Here is a 16,212-nt window from a genome sequence, read left to right as displayed (position 1 = left end):
ACTAGACTAGGATTCCTGCTTAAGAATTTTATCAGCCCTCTTTCAGCTAGACTGTTTTCCAACCATGGGATGTGACTAGAAGTGACGTTTGCCATTTCAAGGCCAACACTTTAAGCAGTTGTACTCTCCTTGTGCAAGGCAGAATAATGTCCCATCACGATCCTAATCCCTGGAACCTGCGAAGTTACACGGTAAGGGGAAATTAAATTGCTAATCATTTGACCTTAAATAAGATTATCTTGGATAAGTTGGATAACTGGCAGGCCCAATGTAACCACAGGGTCCTTAACAGTAGAAGAAGGGGGCAGAAAATCAGTGTCAGAGAGATGTATTGTGAGAAAGGTTCAACTGGCCATTGCTGGTGCTAAAGATAGAAGGGATTCAGGAGTCAAGGAATGTAGGTAACCTCTAGAAGTTGGAAAAAGCAAAGAAAGAGATTCTCCCCAGGGCGCCTGGGTGGCTCAGTTGGTTGAGCATCTGACTTCAGCTCAGATCAGGCTCTCATGGCTGGTGGGTTTGAGCCCCGCATTGGGCTCTGTGCTGACGGCTCAGAACCTGCTTCAGATTCTGTCTTCCCTCTCTGCTCCTCCCCTGCTCGCATTCTGTCTCTCTCTCTGTCAAAAATAAACAAACACTAAAAAAGTTGAAAAAAAGAAACAGACTCTTCCTTAAAGCCTCCAAAAGGACTATAGCCTGCCAACACCTTGATTTCAGCCCAGTGAGATTCATTTCCGACCTGTGCCCCCAGATTTGTAAGAGATTAAATTTGTATTGATTTAAGCCACGAAGTTTGTGGTAATTTATTTATTTAGTTAGCTAGTTAGTTTAATATGAAATTTATTGTCAAATTGGTTTCCATACAACATCCAGTGCTCATCCCAACAGGTGCCCTCCTCAATGCCCATCACCCACCCTCCTCTCCCTCCCACCCCCCCATCAACCCTCAGATTGTTCTCAGTTTTTAAGAGTCTCTTATGGTTTGGCTCCCTCCCTCTCTTTTTTTTTCTCCCCCTCACCCATGGTCTTCTGTTAAGTTTCTCAGGATCCACATAAGAGTGAAAACCTACAGAGAAAGACAGATACCATATGTGGTAATTTATTAAAGCAGCCGTAGGAAATTAAAATTCTCCTCCACTCTCCTTTTCCTCTTTTGCTAGTAGGATGCATTTGGCAGTGAAACCCTGGGTGATGGTTGAGCCAAGATGGAAGGATCCTGGGCCCCTGAATCACAGAGTAAAGCAGTCACCTAACAACACACACTTTGAACTCTTATGTGAGAAATAATCCTCTTCTGTATTTTAAAGATGACAATTATTACAACTGTTTACCCTATCCCAATGAGTACAACTCTGCACCTCAGTTTTCTTGTAAAAAGAGAGAGAGAGAGAACAGCAATAGTAGCTATCTCAAATAGTTATTGTGAAAAGTAAATGTTACTGTATCTACAGTGTTTAGAATAATTCCTGACACACAATAAATGTGATATAAATGTTGTCATTAAGATTGCACAACACATGCACACATACACAAAATTTATAGTATCTCTTGAATATCGATGCAGCATTCTAAAAGATTGGCTAACTGGTAGATAGAATCCAGTAATACACTGAAAGAATAATAGCTATGGCCCAGGAGTGGTTTATTTCAAAAATGTAAAAAAGTGAAATATTAGTAAATTTGTTAACGTCATTCACAATTAGCAATGAGTAGAAACTAGTTCCTTTCTGGCTCATAAATTAGTGAAAATTTTTATGTCTTTTTTAGGAGAAGGTCATTATTTTTTCATAATCACTGTGGAATTCATTCAGTGCTCCAACAACAATGAAACACTATAGATTGTGAAAACTAGCTCAGATGTTAAAATTCTGTTTTTGTTTTTGTTTTTCCTCTATCAAGACTTCGGAGAATGTGTCAAATTGTAGCTGTCTAATTCTGTTATGGATTTTTTTTCTAGCATCAGGGCCCTGAGCATATGTATTAATGCAATTAGTGTAAGACTAGAAATATGGTATATAAATTAACATACTTCTTTTACATATCATGCTAAAATTAACCACAAATAGAAATACTGTCTCCATTAATATTTATTTAGTAGCATTATACACAGGTGCTTTGAACATGTGCCACCAAATAGAGGAGTTATTGATTCTTTGATACCAAAATATTTAAAAAAAATAATTTGATGTTGTAATGGAGTGAAGATCATGTTTGTGAAAGAAATAGCGCAGTCCAGAATTTCTACCTTTGGAATGTTAAAGGATAAAATGCTCTCTGGGGAGAGAGAGTGCATCCTTGTTGTATACTTCTTGCTGACATTGGTTTTGTTGATATGCTTTCCTGAGTTTTAGGCCTGGGAGGAGACTTTGGTCTGCTGAAATATTCTGCAATGGGCATTTTCATCTTATTTCTTCTTATAAAAAATGGAGGCCTGTGTTCAGCCTCTGAAATAGAAAAAGTCTAAATAAGGCCAAAATTGAGACATAAATATAGCTTCTGCCGTGTTTTAGTAGCAAATGACATAACAAAAAAAAAAAAAAACTATATGAAGTTTAGGCCAATCAAATATACCCAATATTCATAAAAGAAGCCAGTCTCATCTTTCTTACTACCTGCTCATTTTTAATGAGTAATATTTTCTATAACATGCAGGATATGTTCTATCCTCTTAAAATCAAACATTATTTTGGTAGGAATTAATTAGAATTAGTGATCTGTAGAGGTGATAGGTAAGAATGGGAACAGTGGGAGGAAGGAAAAGGATCTATGGTTTTGAAAGACAAAAAAGAAAATAGGTAAGCAGATTAAAACAAGTCAATTGTATTCATAAGAGCTTCCCAAGACCTGTATGGTCAAACCCAAGCCAGAATAAGGATTTGGGGAGATGCTGACTATCACCCCTGGAGACAAGTATGATTGGGGCTTCTATACAAAAGTTTTCCAAATATCTAGATAGGGTAAAATATATTTGGGGCCAACAGGTAAGACGTAAAGCTGAGTAATAGAAACCATCACTGTCATGACTTTGTGGTCTTAGGGTGAGGAGTTTGGTAGGAATCAGATATAATAGACCATCCTTGGCATGTCAGTATAAGGGAGTATTTTCTAACTTCTAAGTTTTATTTCTTATTGCCTATTAACACATGGGCCCTCTTTGGTGTTAACCCTAACAAAAGCCACTGGGGTTTAGAGTGACCTCAAAGAACTCTGATTACCATATCATTCTTGGTATAAGGGAAACTTGTAGATATAACAGGACAGACTTTTGTTTGAGGCTTATAGACATATTCCTCCTGGTCTTTGCTCTATAGTCATCGTTGCTACACTTGTTTTAAGTTAGGAGCTGCCAAACCCACAGGGATGTTTCAGTTGGGCTATTCTGAACCGAAGTAGGACATTCTACAACTCTTGATTCTTGTTGGCCCAAACTGTAGGGTGTGGCTGGAACAGAGAACTACTCCTCTCTATTGTTTTTCAGCTGTCTCATAAAGCATCTGCTTGTGGCTGATTGCCATTTTACTGTTTTCTACGGTTGACTTGGTTTCTAGTTAAAATCACTTAGCTTCACAGTTAACCTATGAAGAAGCAAAACCCTGAGATCACTGTCCTTTTGTTAGGTCAGTGCAGGGCCTCTCCTGGATTGGCCAGACCAAACCTATGTATCCTGCTGTCTTGTTTCTTAGAGTGTCTGTCCCTGATGAGGCACTTTGCCTTTCAAAACAAAGTTAAGTTTATGTCAAATTTATCTCAATGAGAAATTCAGCACACACTGTCCCTTAAGAGTAATTGGAAATCATTATGGTATTGCACTGCTTTTAAAACCATAGGTCCCTGTCCTTGTCTGTGTCCCTAAATAGTTAGGTAGATACTTATTGGTTTCTCTATACCAACTGAGTATCACAAAATGTACTTAACCTTTTGGTACTTCCTTATTTCCTTCAGATCCTTGACTTGACACTCTAAATCAAATGGAGAAATAGAAAATGAAATTCACAGATACAAACAAGTATTTTCTATAGACTGCACTATGATCAGTAAGCTAAGTATATATGTATCTTAAATATTTTATCCCAATTCTTTGTTTTTCGATGTAGACAGTATTAAAGGTACTTCCCAATGAGAAATTCTTCTGACTTTGAGTCATATCTAAACAGTACATCATATATTATTCCCTAAGGTAGAAAGACTGATCCTATTTCCCAGTTTCCAACTTTATGGAAACTTTAAAGTGGAGACAACTTGCAATACAGAACTTTCCTCTGTCTCAAACGTTTTTAAAGTGACTTGGGTTTTGAATATTTATTTTTTCTCAGTTTAAGCTTTACCCAACTTTTAATTTTAAAGTAACAAGACTTTCTCTCCCGACTTAAATAACATCTTACCACATTCTTTCACCATGGTATTACACATAAATATGTATTTTCTTCTGTCATTGAAATTATAAGGTTTAAGAAAAATTTCTACTAAAATAATTTACAGTTGCTGTAGTAGTTATTTTTCCCTCTAGCAGCCTCCAGGAGTGTGCCAGAGAAATTAATTGAAGCAATTTATTTTAATCTGGCGTTGTTCCACACACACACACAAAAAGTGATACTTGTGTGATATGCATTCAACAAAATATACAATAATAATACAATTTCTGTTTTCTTTATTGCTTCCATTTTTAGGGCAAATAAAAAAAAACTACATTTTCTTAGATGTCTGGGTGACTAAAATAGGATTTAGAATAATTCTCATATTACATTTATGAAAATGAAAGAAAATAAATACACATGGTGGTCCCCTGCTGAATAAAGAGGAGACTTAAAACATCAGAATGTTTAGTGTTTTGAAAGGTAACAAAAAGAAAACTGAAAATCTTTCTGTACCATATCTACTTAGCCATTATATCTAATTACCTGGTTGGTTGCTGTCTTTCCCTCGATTTGGTCAGTACTTTAGATTTTGCAGGTGAATTTGGGGGCGATTTAACTTTGGGTGGCTTCCTACTCTCTGTTGCTAATTCTGCTGAGATGTTTCTTCGTTGAGTCAACAAATTTATCTCAGCCATTTCAGCATGAATCAAAGCTGAGATCCACTCTTTTTCTGATTTAAAGAACAGGGGTGGGCATAAAGGTTATAATTATCATGTTGACTAGAAACGCAGGATTGGTTCTTTTATCCAGCACTCTAGTGTGAAAGGCTGGTATGGTAATCCGTTTTCCAAGTAGGCATTTATTCATGAGTCAAGGTTTCTGCAGAAAAATTGGTTCACATCAACCTGATTTCTATTGACCTGTGATACTATAGAGTGCCCCGAGCTGTTAGCTCACTGAGGCACTTGTCCCTGAATGGCAGTGGAATTCTTTTTAAATATTGAGTACAAAACCCAGCCTTTCAGGCTGCTGCCAAATAAAAGAAAGCATATCTACACAAAATAATAAGTACAATATAATCTCATTAATTACAGACTAATAGTTAAGTAGTAAATAGTTATAAGATGTCTATAAAGATATTTACCAAAGTAGTCACTGAAATGATGTCTGTGATGATTTTATTGATTATTATTCTTCCTTTCTCATATTTTTTTTCTGGTTCATTTGGGTTTTTCCCCTCAACAATAAGTACTTAATTACTTGTGTATATTTTTAAGTTACATTCTTAAAAAGAAAAAATAATAATCAAAGACTCCTTGCCCCCAAATACTTCTTAATTGCTTGCCAAGTAGTCTTGAATTCCTGGGTAAAGTACTATTGCCAAAATTCTCCCCATTTAAGAATATTAGTCTATCTCTAACACATCCATATTTCCTAACTTTTATTGGTGCAGATTCTCAAAAAGTAGCCCCCAGACCAGCATTATCAGCACCTAGGAACTTGTTAGAAATGCAAATTCTCAGGCCCTGCCCACCTCAGAAGTTTTGCCTCAATCTGATGACGAGCTAGGTTTGAGGGAAGCCACTCTATGCTATTTATGGCTGGCCCACATGGGACTGGTATATGTTTTCATGGAACAGGCCACACAGGCCCAAAAGGAGGCTGAGAGATGACTGACTTGATGATTTGGGTGGGGAACTGGCAGAGCTGTTAGAATCTAGAACTTGAAAGGCTGTGCAATAGCCACCCATACCAGAGAAAGGAAACAGGCTCTGTGTTCATGGTTCATGGTAGGCCAGAAAATATACTCAGGGAGACACCTCGGTGTATGGACTTAGGAGAAGAAGCACAAGCCAGCCCTGGACACACGTGTTTCACACCACCCAAAGCAGTTTAGTGTGGGGCATACCAAATTTGGGGTCACTGAGTGACCAGTTGCATACAGTCAGTATAGAGGACTGTTATAGAGTTATAGAGGACTACAGAGACTCTGATACCGAAGTACTAGGGAAATAATATTGCAACATTACCTTTGCAAATCCAAGGTAGAAAACTTCATATATTGGCGCATTCACACTTTCTGACAATAAACTGAGCCCAGTGTTTGCAAATGCTTATTTTAATCTCACCTTTTGTGCTGGCATGAACCAGCCACTGTAGAACTTCCGCCAGGGAATCAGTACGTAAAACGTTACAGAGCTTTGCCAGAATCTGACAGAGAATATTAGAATTACAGAGTGAGCAAATAAATGGTGTAAGTGTTACAAGATTTCCTTTACTGTCTCCACAATCTTATCGCCCAAATGTCACTCTGTACCCACTGCTCAATTAAGTCAATTGGGATTTTAGCCTGGGAACCAGATTTCAAAGAGAAAACAAACAAAAAATCAATACACGTAATAGTTTGGGTTAGGTAATACAGTGTTCCTTTTGTTTTGTCTGCTCAGTATCCACATCTTCCGGAGGGGCAATTCACTTTCCTTCTTTTTGGGGAATGGATCCTTTCCCACTGCACCATGGGTTCTAATTGGGATTTTCCAGTCACACAACTGTATCCCTGCTGTACCGTAGTGGGTGAATCTAGCTGGAGTCATTTTTCCTCAGTTCCCTGAACACTGTGGTTGGTCCAATGGGCTAGGAATAGAATTCACTTTTGGCAGTCAGTATCCTCCCTTGACGTGTGTGTGTGTGTGTGTGTGTGTGTGTGTGTGTGTTTTAAATTCGGAGCTAGGGTCTGAAATGTGGAAGATAGAGGAGATAAATATATGAAATAATTCTAATAAAAATGGACTATAATAAGCATTAAAGTACAAAACTTTAAGCACAAGTAATGATGTTTCCAGTTTGATTCTAAATTGTGTCTGTTCTTAGAATTTAGACATATCTGAAATTCAGTCCTATGTATCCAGCTGCCTACCAAATGTATCCACCTAGATATACTATAGATACTTTGAACCCAAATTATCTAAAACTAAACCCATCTTCTTCTTTCTAAAACCTGCTCCACACTTGGCTCCTCCTGGTTCCCTTACCTCGATGGACAGCTCTGGCATACACTGAATATATGTCCAAGCCAGACCCTGAGATTCATCCTGGATGACTCTCTTGCATCTAAAGTATGCTGCCAGACAACAAATTCAGTAAATTCTTTCTTCTAAATGTTTCTCAAATCTCTCCATTTCTTCTTATCTCCACACCCTTGGCCCAGTCTAAACTATCATCGATTCTTGCTTGAGCTCCTGCAACATCCTTTTCCCTAGCGTGCCTGAAATCTTTCCTTTTTTTAAAATTTATTATTGAAGTATAGTTGACATACAATACAACATGGTGTACAACATAGTGATTTGACAGTTCTATACGTTACTCGATGCTCACCAAATTAATGTAGGCACCATGCAACATTATATAATATTGTTGGCTACAATCCCTATGCTGTACTTTTTATCTCCATGACTTATTTATTTTATAACTGGAAGTTTCTATTTCTTAAGCGTCTTCACCTATTTTGCCCATCCCCTTACCCACTTACCCCCTGGCAACTACTAGTTCTCTGTATTTCAGAGTCTGTTTGGGGGCACCTGGGTGGTTCAGTCAGTTGAGCGTCCGACTTCAGCTCAGGTCATGATCTCACGGTTCCTGAGTTTGAGTCCCGAGTCAGGCTCTGTGCTGACAGCTCAGAGCCTGGAGCCTGATTCAGATTCTGTGTTTCCCCCTCTCTCTGCCCCTCCCCCACTCACACTCCGTCTGTCTCTCTCTCTTAAAAGTAAATAAACATTAAAACATTTTTAACCAAAAAAGAGTCTCTTTTTTTTGTTCATTTGTTTTGTTTTTCATATTCCATATGTAAGTGAAATCATATGGTATTTTCTTTCTTTGTCTGATTTATTCACTTAGCATAATACCCTCTGGGTCCATCCATGTTGTCACAAATGGCACAATCTCACACTTTTTTATGATGAAACAACAGTTCATTGTATATATGTTTATGTATGTACGTATAAGATATGGTGTGTATGTATGTATATATGTATCTTCTTCATCCATTTATCTATCAATGGACACTGGAGTGGCTTCCATATCTTTGCTATTGTGAATAATGCTGCAATGAACATAGGGGTGCATACATCTTTTTGAGTTACTGTTTTCATTTTCTTTGGGTAGTGGAATTACTGGATCATATGGTATTTCCAATTTTTAATTTTTTGAGGAAACTCCATACTGTTCTTCACAGTAGCTGCACCAATTTGCACTCCCACTAACAGTGTACAGGCATTCTCTTTTCTCCACATTCTCACCAACACTTGTTATTATTGCCTTTTTGATACCAGCCATTCTGACAGGTGTGAGGTGATATCTCATTGTGGTTTTGATTTGCGTTTCACTGATGATGAGTGATACTGAGCACATTTCCATGTGTCTATTGGCCATCTTTGGAAAAATGTCAATTCAGATCCTCTGACGTTTTTTTAAATGTTTATTTATTTTTGAGAAAGAGAGAGAGAGAGAGAGTAGGGGAGGGGCAGAGAGAGAGGGAGACAGAATCTGAAGCAGGCTCCAGGCTCTGGGCTGTCAGCACAGAGCCCGATGGGGGGGCTCGAACTCATGAATGTGAGATCATGACCTGAGCTGAAGTCGGATGCTTAAGCAACTGAGCCACCCAGGCACCTCCCTCTGCACATTTTTTTAATAATATATTTTTACCAAATATGTGCCTGACACATTTACATAATACTTTTTCTCCAACATTTTTAAGCCATGTGCTCTTTGGTTTTTTGTTCATTTGTTTTTAATGTTTATTTATTTTTGAGAGAGAGGGAAAGAGAAAGTGGGGGAAGGACAGAGACAGACACACACACACATACACACAAACAGAGAGAGAGAGAGAGAGAGAGAGAGAGAGACTATCACAAGCAGGCTTCACATGGAGCCTGACATGGGGCTCGATCTCACAACTGTGAAATCTTGACCTGAGCCAAAATCAAGAGTTGGATGATTAACAGGTGCCCCTCCTCTGTCAGTTTTGTAATTGCATTGTTTGGCTTTTTGATGTTGAGTTGTATATGTTCTCTATATATTTTGGATATTAACCCTTTACTGGATATATCATTTGCAAATATATTTTCCCATTCATTAGGTTGCCTTTTTGTTTTGTGGATGGTTTCCATTGCTGTGCAAAAGCTTTTTATTTTGGTGTAGCCCCAGTAGTTTATTTTTGCTTTTGTCTTTTGCTTTTGTCCTCCTTCCATGAGGAGACATATCCATAAATATATTGCTAAAGCCAATGTCCAAGAGATTATGGCCTATGCTTCCTTTTAGGAGTTTTATTTTTTCAGGTCTCACATTTTGGTTTTTAATCCATTTTGAGTATATGTTTGTCTGTGGTGTAAGAAAGTGGCCCCGTTTCTCTGTTTTTCATGTTGTTATCCAGTTTACCCAATACAATTTGTTGAAGAGACTGTCTTATCCCCATTGTATATTCTTGCCTCCTTGGTCATAGCTTAACAGGCCATATAAGCATGGGTTTATTTCTGGGCTCTCTATCCTGTACCATTGATCTATGTATCTATTTCTGTGCCAGAACCATACTGTTTTGATTACCATAGCTATGTGATATGTCTTGAAATCTGGGATTGTGTTATACCTCCAGATTAGTTATTTCCCAACATTGCTTTGACTATGCAGGGTCTTTTGTGGTTCCATAAAATTCTAGTATTATTTGTTCTAGTTCTGTGAAAAATGTTTTTGGTATTTTGATAAGGATTGCAATGAATCTGTAGATTGCTTTAGGTACTATCAACATTTTTAGCAATATTAATTCTTCCAATCCATGAGCATAGAATATCTTTCTATTGTTTTTGTCAATTTCTTTCATCAGTGTCTTATAGGTTCAGAGTATAGCTCTTTCACCTCCTTGGTTAAATTTATCCCTAGGTATTTTATTATTTTTGGTGCAATTATAAATGGGATTGATTTCTTAATTTCTTTTTCTGATACCTTGTATTAGAGTCACAGGTGATTTTTGTATGTTAATTTTGTATGCTGTGACTCTACTGAATTCATTGATTAGTTCTAATAGTTTTTTGGTGGAGTGTTTAAGGGTATATAGTATCATGCCATCTGCAACTAGTGGAACTTTTACTTTTTCCTTACCAATCTGGATGTGTTTTATTTCACTTCTTGCTGATTGCTGCCACTAGGACTTCCAGCACTATGTTGAGTAAAAGTGGTGAGAGTGGCCATCCTTGTCTTATTCTTGATCTTAGAGGAAAAGTTTCAGTTTTTCACCATTGAGTATTTTGTTAGCTGCGGGTTTTTCATATGTGGCCTTTATTACATTGGGGTATGTTCCCCAATGTAGTTTTGTTGAGAGTTTTTAATCACAGATTGATGCTGTATTTTGTCGAAACCTTTTTCTGAATCTATTGAGATGATCATATGGTTTTTATCCTTACTCTTGTTAATGTAATATATTGCATTGATTTGCAAATATTGAACAACCTTTGCATCTACAGAATAAATCCCACTTGATCATAGTGAATGGTCCTTTTGATGTGTTGTTGAATTTGGTTTGGTAATATTTTGTTGAGGAATTTTACATATGTGTTCATCAAAGATATTGCCTGTAATTTTTTTTTTTTTTTTTTTTGTAGTGCCTTTGTCTGATTTTGGCATCAGGGTAATGCTGGCCTCATAAAATGAATTTGGAAATTTTCCTCCCTATTTTATTTTTTGGAATAGTTTAAGAAGAAAAGGTATTAACTCTTCTTTAAATGTTTGGTAGAATTGATCTGTGAAGCCATCTGGACTTTCATTTGTGGGGAGATTTTTTTATTACAGATTCAATTTTGTTAGTAGTAATCAGTCTGTTCAAATTTTCTATTTTGCTTCCTGGTTCAGTTTTGAAAGATTGTATGTTTCTAGGAATTTATCCATTTCTTCTACATTATCCAATTTGTTGGCATATAAATTTTCACAGTATTCTCGTATAATTTTTTGTATTTCTGTGGTGTCAGTTGTTATTTCTTCTCTTTCATTTCTGATTTCACTTATTTGAATCCTTTCTCTTTTTTTCTTGATGAGTCTGGCTAAAGGTTTATCAACTGAAATATTTCTTGAAGTATTATTAATTCAACAGATATTTGTGTTTGTTATTGATCTAGATGCTGGAGATACAGAATTGAAATTAAAGGGCAGAAAAATCCACTGCCCTATATTGAACTTTGTTATATTATTAAGACTTTTGTCCTCAATAATGCAATATACTAGAAGAGAGTATAAATTTGCTCCTAATTTCACAATAAATCAATGGCCATGGCAAAAAAAGAAAAAAAGCCCTATGGTATTCCCTAGGCCACTCTGCCTCTAATGGGTTTTTCATCAATATGGTGATTGCACATTGCTCCCAGCTTCTTCTAATTTATAGATATCTCAGTGATCAACTTTGAGAGAATATAATTCTCCTTTCAGTGAGAGGAAGTAGAATACATACTTTATGGAATCCTCCTGATTTCTTTTCATTGAGTTTTTTTTCGATGGTACCTAATATATTGGTGGGTGAATTTGGTCTGCTAAATCCTGATTTTAGGATTTGAGGTTATAGATCTAGAGTAGCCCCTACTGAGGGCTAGAGTACCCTACTCTCTTTTCAGGTGTGACTTTCTGGGGTTTCAGTTGAGTTCCTGGTGTCTTCAGTAAGGTCTCTCCACTCTGGCAGACCAGAACGCCAGCGTCTCTGAGCAATGTCCTACTTCCCACTAGCTCTCTTCTTCCAGGTCTCAGAATATCATCCTGTGCATATGTAACTTATACTGAACTAAAGACTTGTGGAACCCTATACAGATTTCTGGAGCTTATTCTCTCCACAGATTCCTCCTCTTTAGTATCTTATTTGTAAACTCCAGCCACTTCAGAGTCCCCAAGCTCTAAACTCTTTTTTCTCTACCTAGTGAAGCTGTTACTTCTGTTATTGTTCTGTTTAGGCTTCCCCCTCTCTGTGCCATGATTAGGAGTAAGCCCAGGCTGAAATCTAGGTTGAAAGTGGAGATCATCTCAATGGTTTCCCTTCTTTCTATCAACCATCATAAATCTACACTGTCTGTTGCCTAATGCTTGAAAATAGTTTGTTCATGTATTTTTCCCGGTTATATAGTTGTTTACAGCAGGAAGCTAAGTCTTGGAATTAACCTAACATTTTGGAAGCACAGTACCTCCCTTGCAATTTTGCCTCCCCCTTCCAAATTAATTCTGCATATTGTATCTAGAGTGATTTTTCTAAAGTCCAATCTGACCTTTTAATTCTTATACTTACAAAGTAATTTCAGTATAACTCAATGTTTAAAATTTTACTCTACCTTCCCATAGTACTTCAGATGAATCTGAACATTTCAATATGGCTTATAATATCCTTTATTTCTGGTCTCTGCATAAGTCTCCAACCTCATCTCTTGCAGCTTTCTCCCTGCACTCTGCATCAGCCATCTGTTTTTAATTCCTTGAATAAACAGTGCTCTCACCTCTTAGCCTTTAGATATGAAGGTCTCTCGTCTGAGAATGATCTCTTCCATACTTCTATTCATCTTCTAATTATGTCTTAAACATTCTTTACGTTTCTTTCCCCTTGAAGACTCTCTCAGCTCCAAAATCTCCTCCTATATGTTCTTAACAACATCTGCACAATCTCTCTCATAACCTATGTGAGTGAAGGAATGAGCTATATCCCTAAACTCTAGTATTTTGTCATTGATATTAGATATTTGTAAAGTAAATGAATGTGTTTGGCAGGCTTTTCGTGCCAATAGTAAAGAGACTTATTTCTATAAATTCAAGATTTTGAGGAGGAAATCTAAAAACGAGATATGAACAGACACAGCGTTCTGTTTTTCTTTTCCCGTAAAGTAATAATTGTAAAACTGTACAGTCTTTCATACACACGCTTGCAGAAACATTTCTTGACTTCACGGCCATTCAGAGTTACCAGCTTGGATAGTAGGAAATTGGAAGATATTTCAGATTTTTTTTTTTGAAAGCATGGAAGGTTGGAATACCACCAAGATGAGATTTATTTTTATGACTCATTTATACAAGCCAAAAAACTTTGGTAAGACCTATTTTCTCACTTTACTCCCTCTCTTTTCATTTATTTAACAAATAGCCACCAACTGTTAGATAAAATGCCATGCTGTGTGTGCCAGTTAATAGTTTTCAAGCAAAGTGATGAGTGCTGAGGAATCAGTTGTGAACAAGATAGACAGGATGCCTTCTTTCAAAGAGTACATTTTAGTAGATTTTGTATTAATGTCCAGTTAAGTCAAAATCTGTGAGGTAGAAGATGCATTTGAGAGGAAGGCTTTTTAAATAGATGCCCAAAAGCCCAGTTCTATAAGATCATGTTGCTGGTCTATTATTTGATGTGCATAAAGAAGGAAGACAGTCTTACTAAAACTGTACCCAGTTTATCATTTGGTTGAGTTGAGGACCTATATAGTTAGCTGATTTTCTATAGTTCCACTTTGATCTTGGTAGAACTTTTCTTTTTAATGTTTATATTCAACATTCAATAAATACTCACTTAATAATTACTAGGTGCCCGGCACTTATCTAGGCACAGAAGATAAAGCAGTAACCAAGACAGATGAGTATGAGATCCATAAGACTTAAATTTTGGTGTGAGTGGAGCAAGGAAGCAGAGACAGTACTGAAACAGATAAATAGAAACATATCACATAGGGCATGCGTTATGCAAAAAATAACAAAGAGTAATAGTATAGAGAGTGACTAGGTAGTGACTTTGGATGGTCAGGGAAAGTATTTTTAAGTGATATTTAAACCGAGACTTTAATGAGTAGAAGGTGACCACTGAGAGGATCAAGGAGAGGGAAAGTCCCTAAGGGTGGAAATGAGCGAATTTTAGAGGATCTATGGTGCCAGACGGTAGTGGGTAGACAGACAGTGATTCTGAAGACTCTATATAAATAGAAAGTCTTTAGCCAGAATCATCAGGAAATCATGTATAACCGCAACACATGTCTTCAAATACTCTATCCTCTTCTCCTCCCTTCCTTTTATTTTCCTTCCCAATTTTAATCATCAGCATAATTATACCCAATGCCACTGTTATGCTTTATTTTTAAAATAGTTCCTTATCAGGATTATTCAATAATAACCCTAAAAACATGCTCTGCTGTTTGCAATTGCTACTACAGACTTATTTATAACTGCTATCAAAGTCATCATTATGGTATTTTCACCTTTAATTTATTGTAGTGAGTCTTATGGCGAGGCAATGTGGAGGTTACCAAAAGGATCTAAAGAAGGAAAACAGATACCAGCTGATTGGTTTATTCTTGATTATATGTCATTCTCAGAGATAATTGTGGCTGGAAAGAACCTTCCAGTAGTCTGATATGGCATATTACTATAAATATAACTAAGTTTATAACCCCAGGCAGAGTAGGTTTGAGGAAACAGTTTTCCACAAATAAGAGAGAGATGGATGTTGATTGGAGGAATCTCTGCCTTAAAATATGTACAGGAAATATATAGCTAATGGCAAGAAGTAGTGCCTTTCAAGCATTGGGAAGAATGCTAAAGAATGATAAAGAGAAACGTGGGAAGAACAGGGCTGAGCTTGTTCAGCCAATGCCAAGTTCTTCATTATGCCTAAACCAAAGGTTAGGTTTCCATAACAGTGACGGGATTCCGGGGAGAAAACTGGAAATAAAAATAGAAGTAGGCCCTGGATTTCAGGCTAAGCGGTTTTAAATCAATTCAGTTGTCAAGGGGGAGCCACTAAAGAGTTTTCAGGATGTTAGTAATGCGACTTTTTGTATGTTCATGCTGTTCCTAAGTTATGGATTTAAAAAATCTGCCTCTTACTTTGATTTCCTGATCCAGATAGTTTGGTATGCAAATGGTGTTCTCTTTGACGTCGGTCTTGGTACTCATCACCTCCGAAGAACAAGAGCCAGCAGTAGAGCATGCCTTTGGAGGTGACAGTGGCTTTTTTACCTTAATTTCTTCCTAAATCAAAGGCATAATATAATCAATATGCATTTGTATCCACTCACATTTCCTATGAAAGTTGAATATAAAATGAATGAGAAATATTGTAGTAAATAAGAGGCATACATAAAAGTAAAGAGGGGTTAGTTTCAACCTTCCCTTAAAAATCTAATTATCAAATATTTTCATTTAGATACAGAACACATAGTGAGATATTATTTACTTTTGGTGAAGCCATTTTAAACCCTTGGTTTCAACCCTTGGTTAAACAACAAGATAATAATTTTTAAATGTTTGATGTGTAACCTTTATTTATCTAGCTGCTCCAGATAACAACAAATTGATACCACATGAGATTTTCTGTTAAGTTAGGAAGATTTCTCTTTCATGACAGGAAGAAGACACTCAAAAGATTCCATGCAGTGTCTGTGAAGACACTACATGTTGTGAACTGCTGTCTCCTTGTTCTGCTGAACAGCAACTGAGAGCTAGAGAATTAGAGGTCAACTAAATTACTTCCCTTGATTAACTGGAAGAGGAAATACAAAGGCTATTTTCTTGTTCTGGGAAGTAAATGTACTCTGAAATTTAGAATTTTTTAAAAAGGTTAGAAGAGCTTTAAGTTCCAGAAGAGTTATAGAAGCCTTAGATCTGTGTGCTTATTCTAAGAAAGGGTTTTAACCTTCAGAAGTGAGTGATATTTCAGACACAAAGAACCAAGTGGCTGAATATGTCAACAACTGGGGACTGTGATGATTGGAATTGATAGAACAATATTGAACTATTGACATTTAGTGAAAGTAAAGCTATACCGTATGTAGATGCATTCTTCTGTTAAAGTTTATTATATAAAAAGACG

At 36.8% G+C, this 16,212-nt stretch overlaps 1 protein-coding gene across 1 annotated transcript in view; it reads right to left on the bottom strand.

The window, feature by feature from the left end:
* Window positions 1-2,238: 2,238 nt before the first annotated feature.
* CUNH4orf17 (chromosome unknown C4orf17 homolog) overlaps window positions 2,239-16,212 on the bottom strand; it is a 28,268-nt gene continuing 14,294 nt past the window's right edge. Inside the window, exons 4-8 of the mRNA XM_047090698.1 lie at window positions 15,228-15,371; window positions 6,482-6,563; window positions 4,896-5,082; window positions 3,913-3,956; window positions 2,239-2,441 (exon numbers count right to left, since the gene is read on the bottom strand). Of these exons, the coding sequence (XP_046946654.1) occupies window positions 2,239-2,441; window positions 3,913-3,956; window positions 4,896-5,082; window positions 6,482-6,563; window positions 15,228-15,371 (660 nt within the window). The remainder of the gene's footprint in view (window positions 2,442-3,912; window positions 3,957-4,895; window positions 5,083-6,481; window positions 6,564-15,227; window positions 15,372-16,212) is intronic.

Source organism: Lynx rufus, unplaced genomic scaffold, assembly GCF_022079265.1.
Source record: "Lynx rufus isolate CCGP_SWC_20201006 ecotype Redwood Valley unplaced genomic scaffold, mLynRuf1.p SCAF_3, whole genome shotgun sequence".
Classification (NCBI taxonomy): Eukaryota; Metazoa; Chordata; class Mammalia; order Carnivora; family Felidae; genus Lynx; species Lynx rufus.
This window is presented reverse-complemented; position numbering and strand designations above follow the sequence as displayed.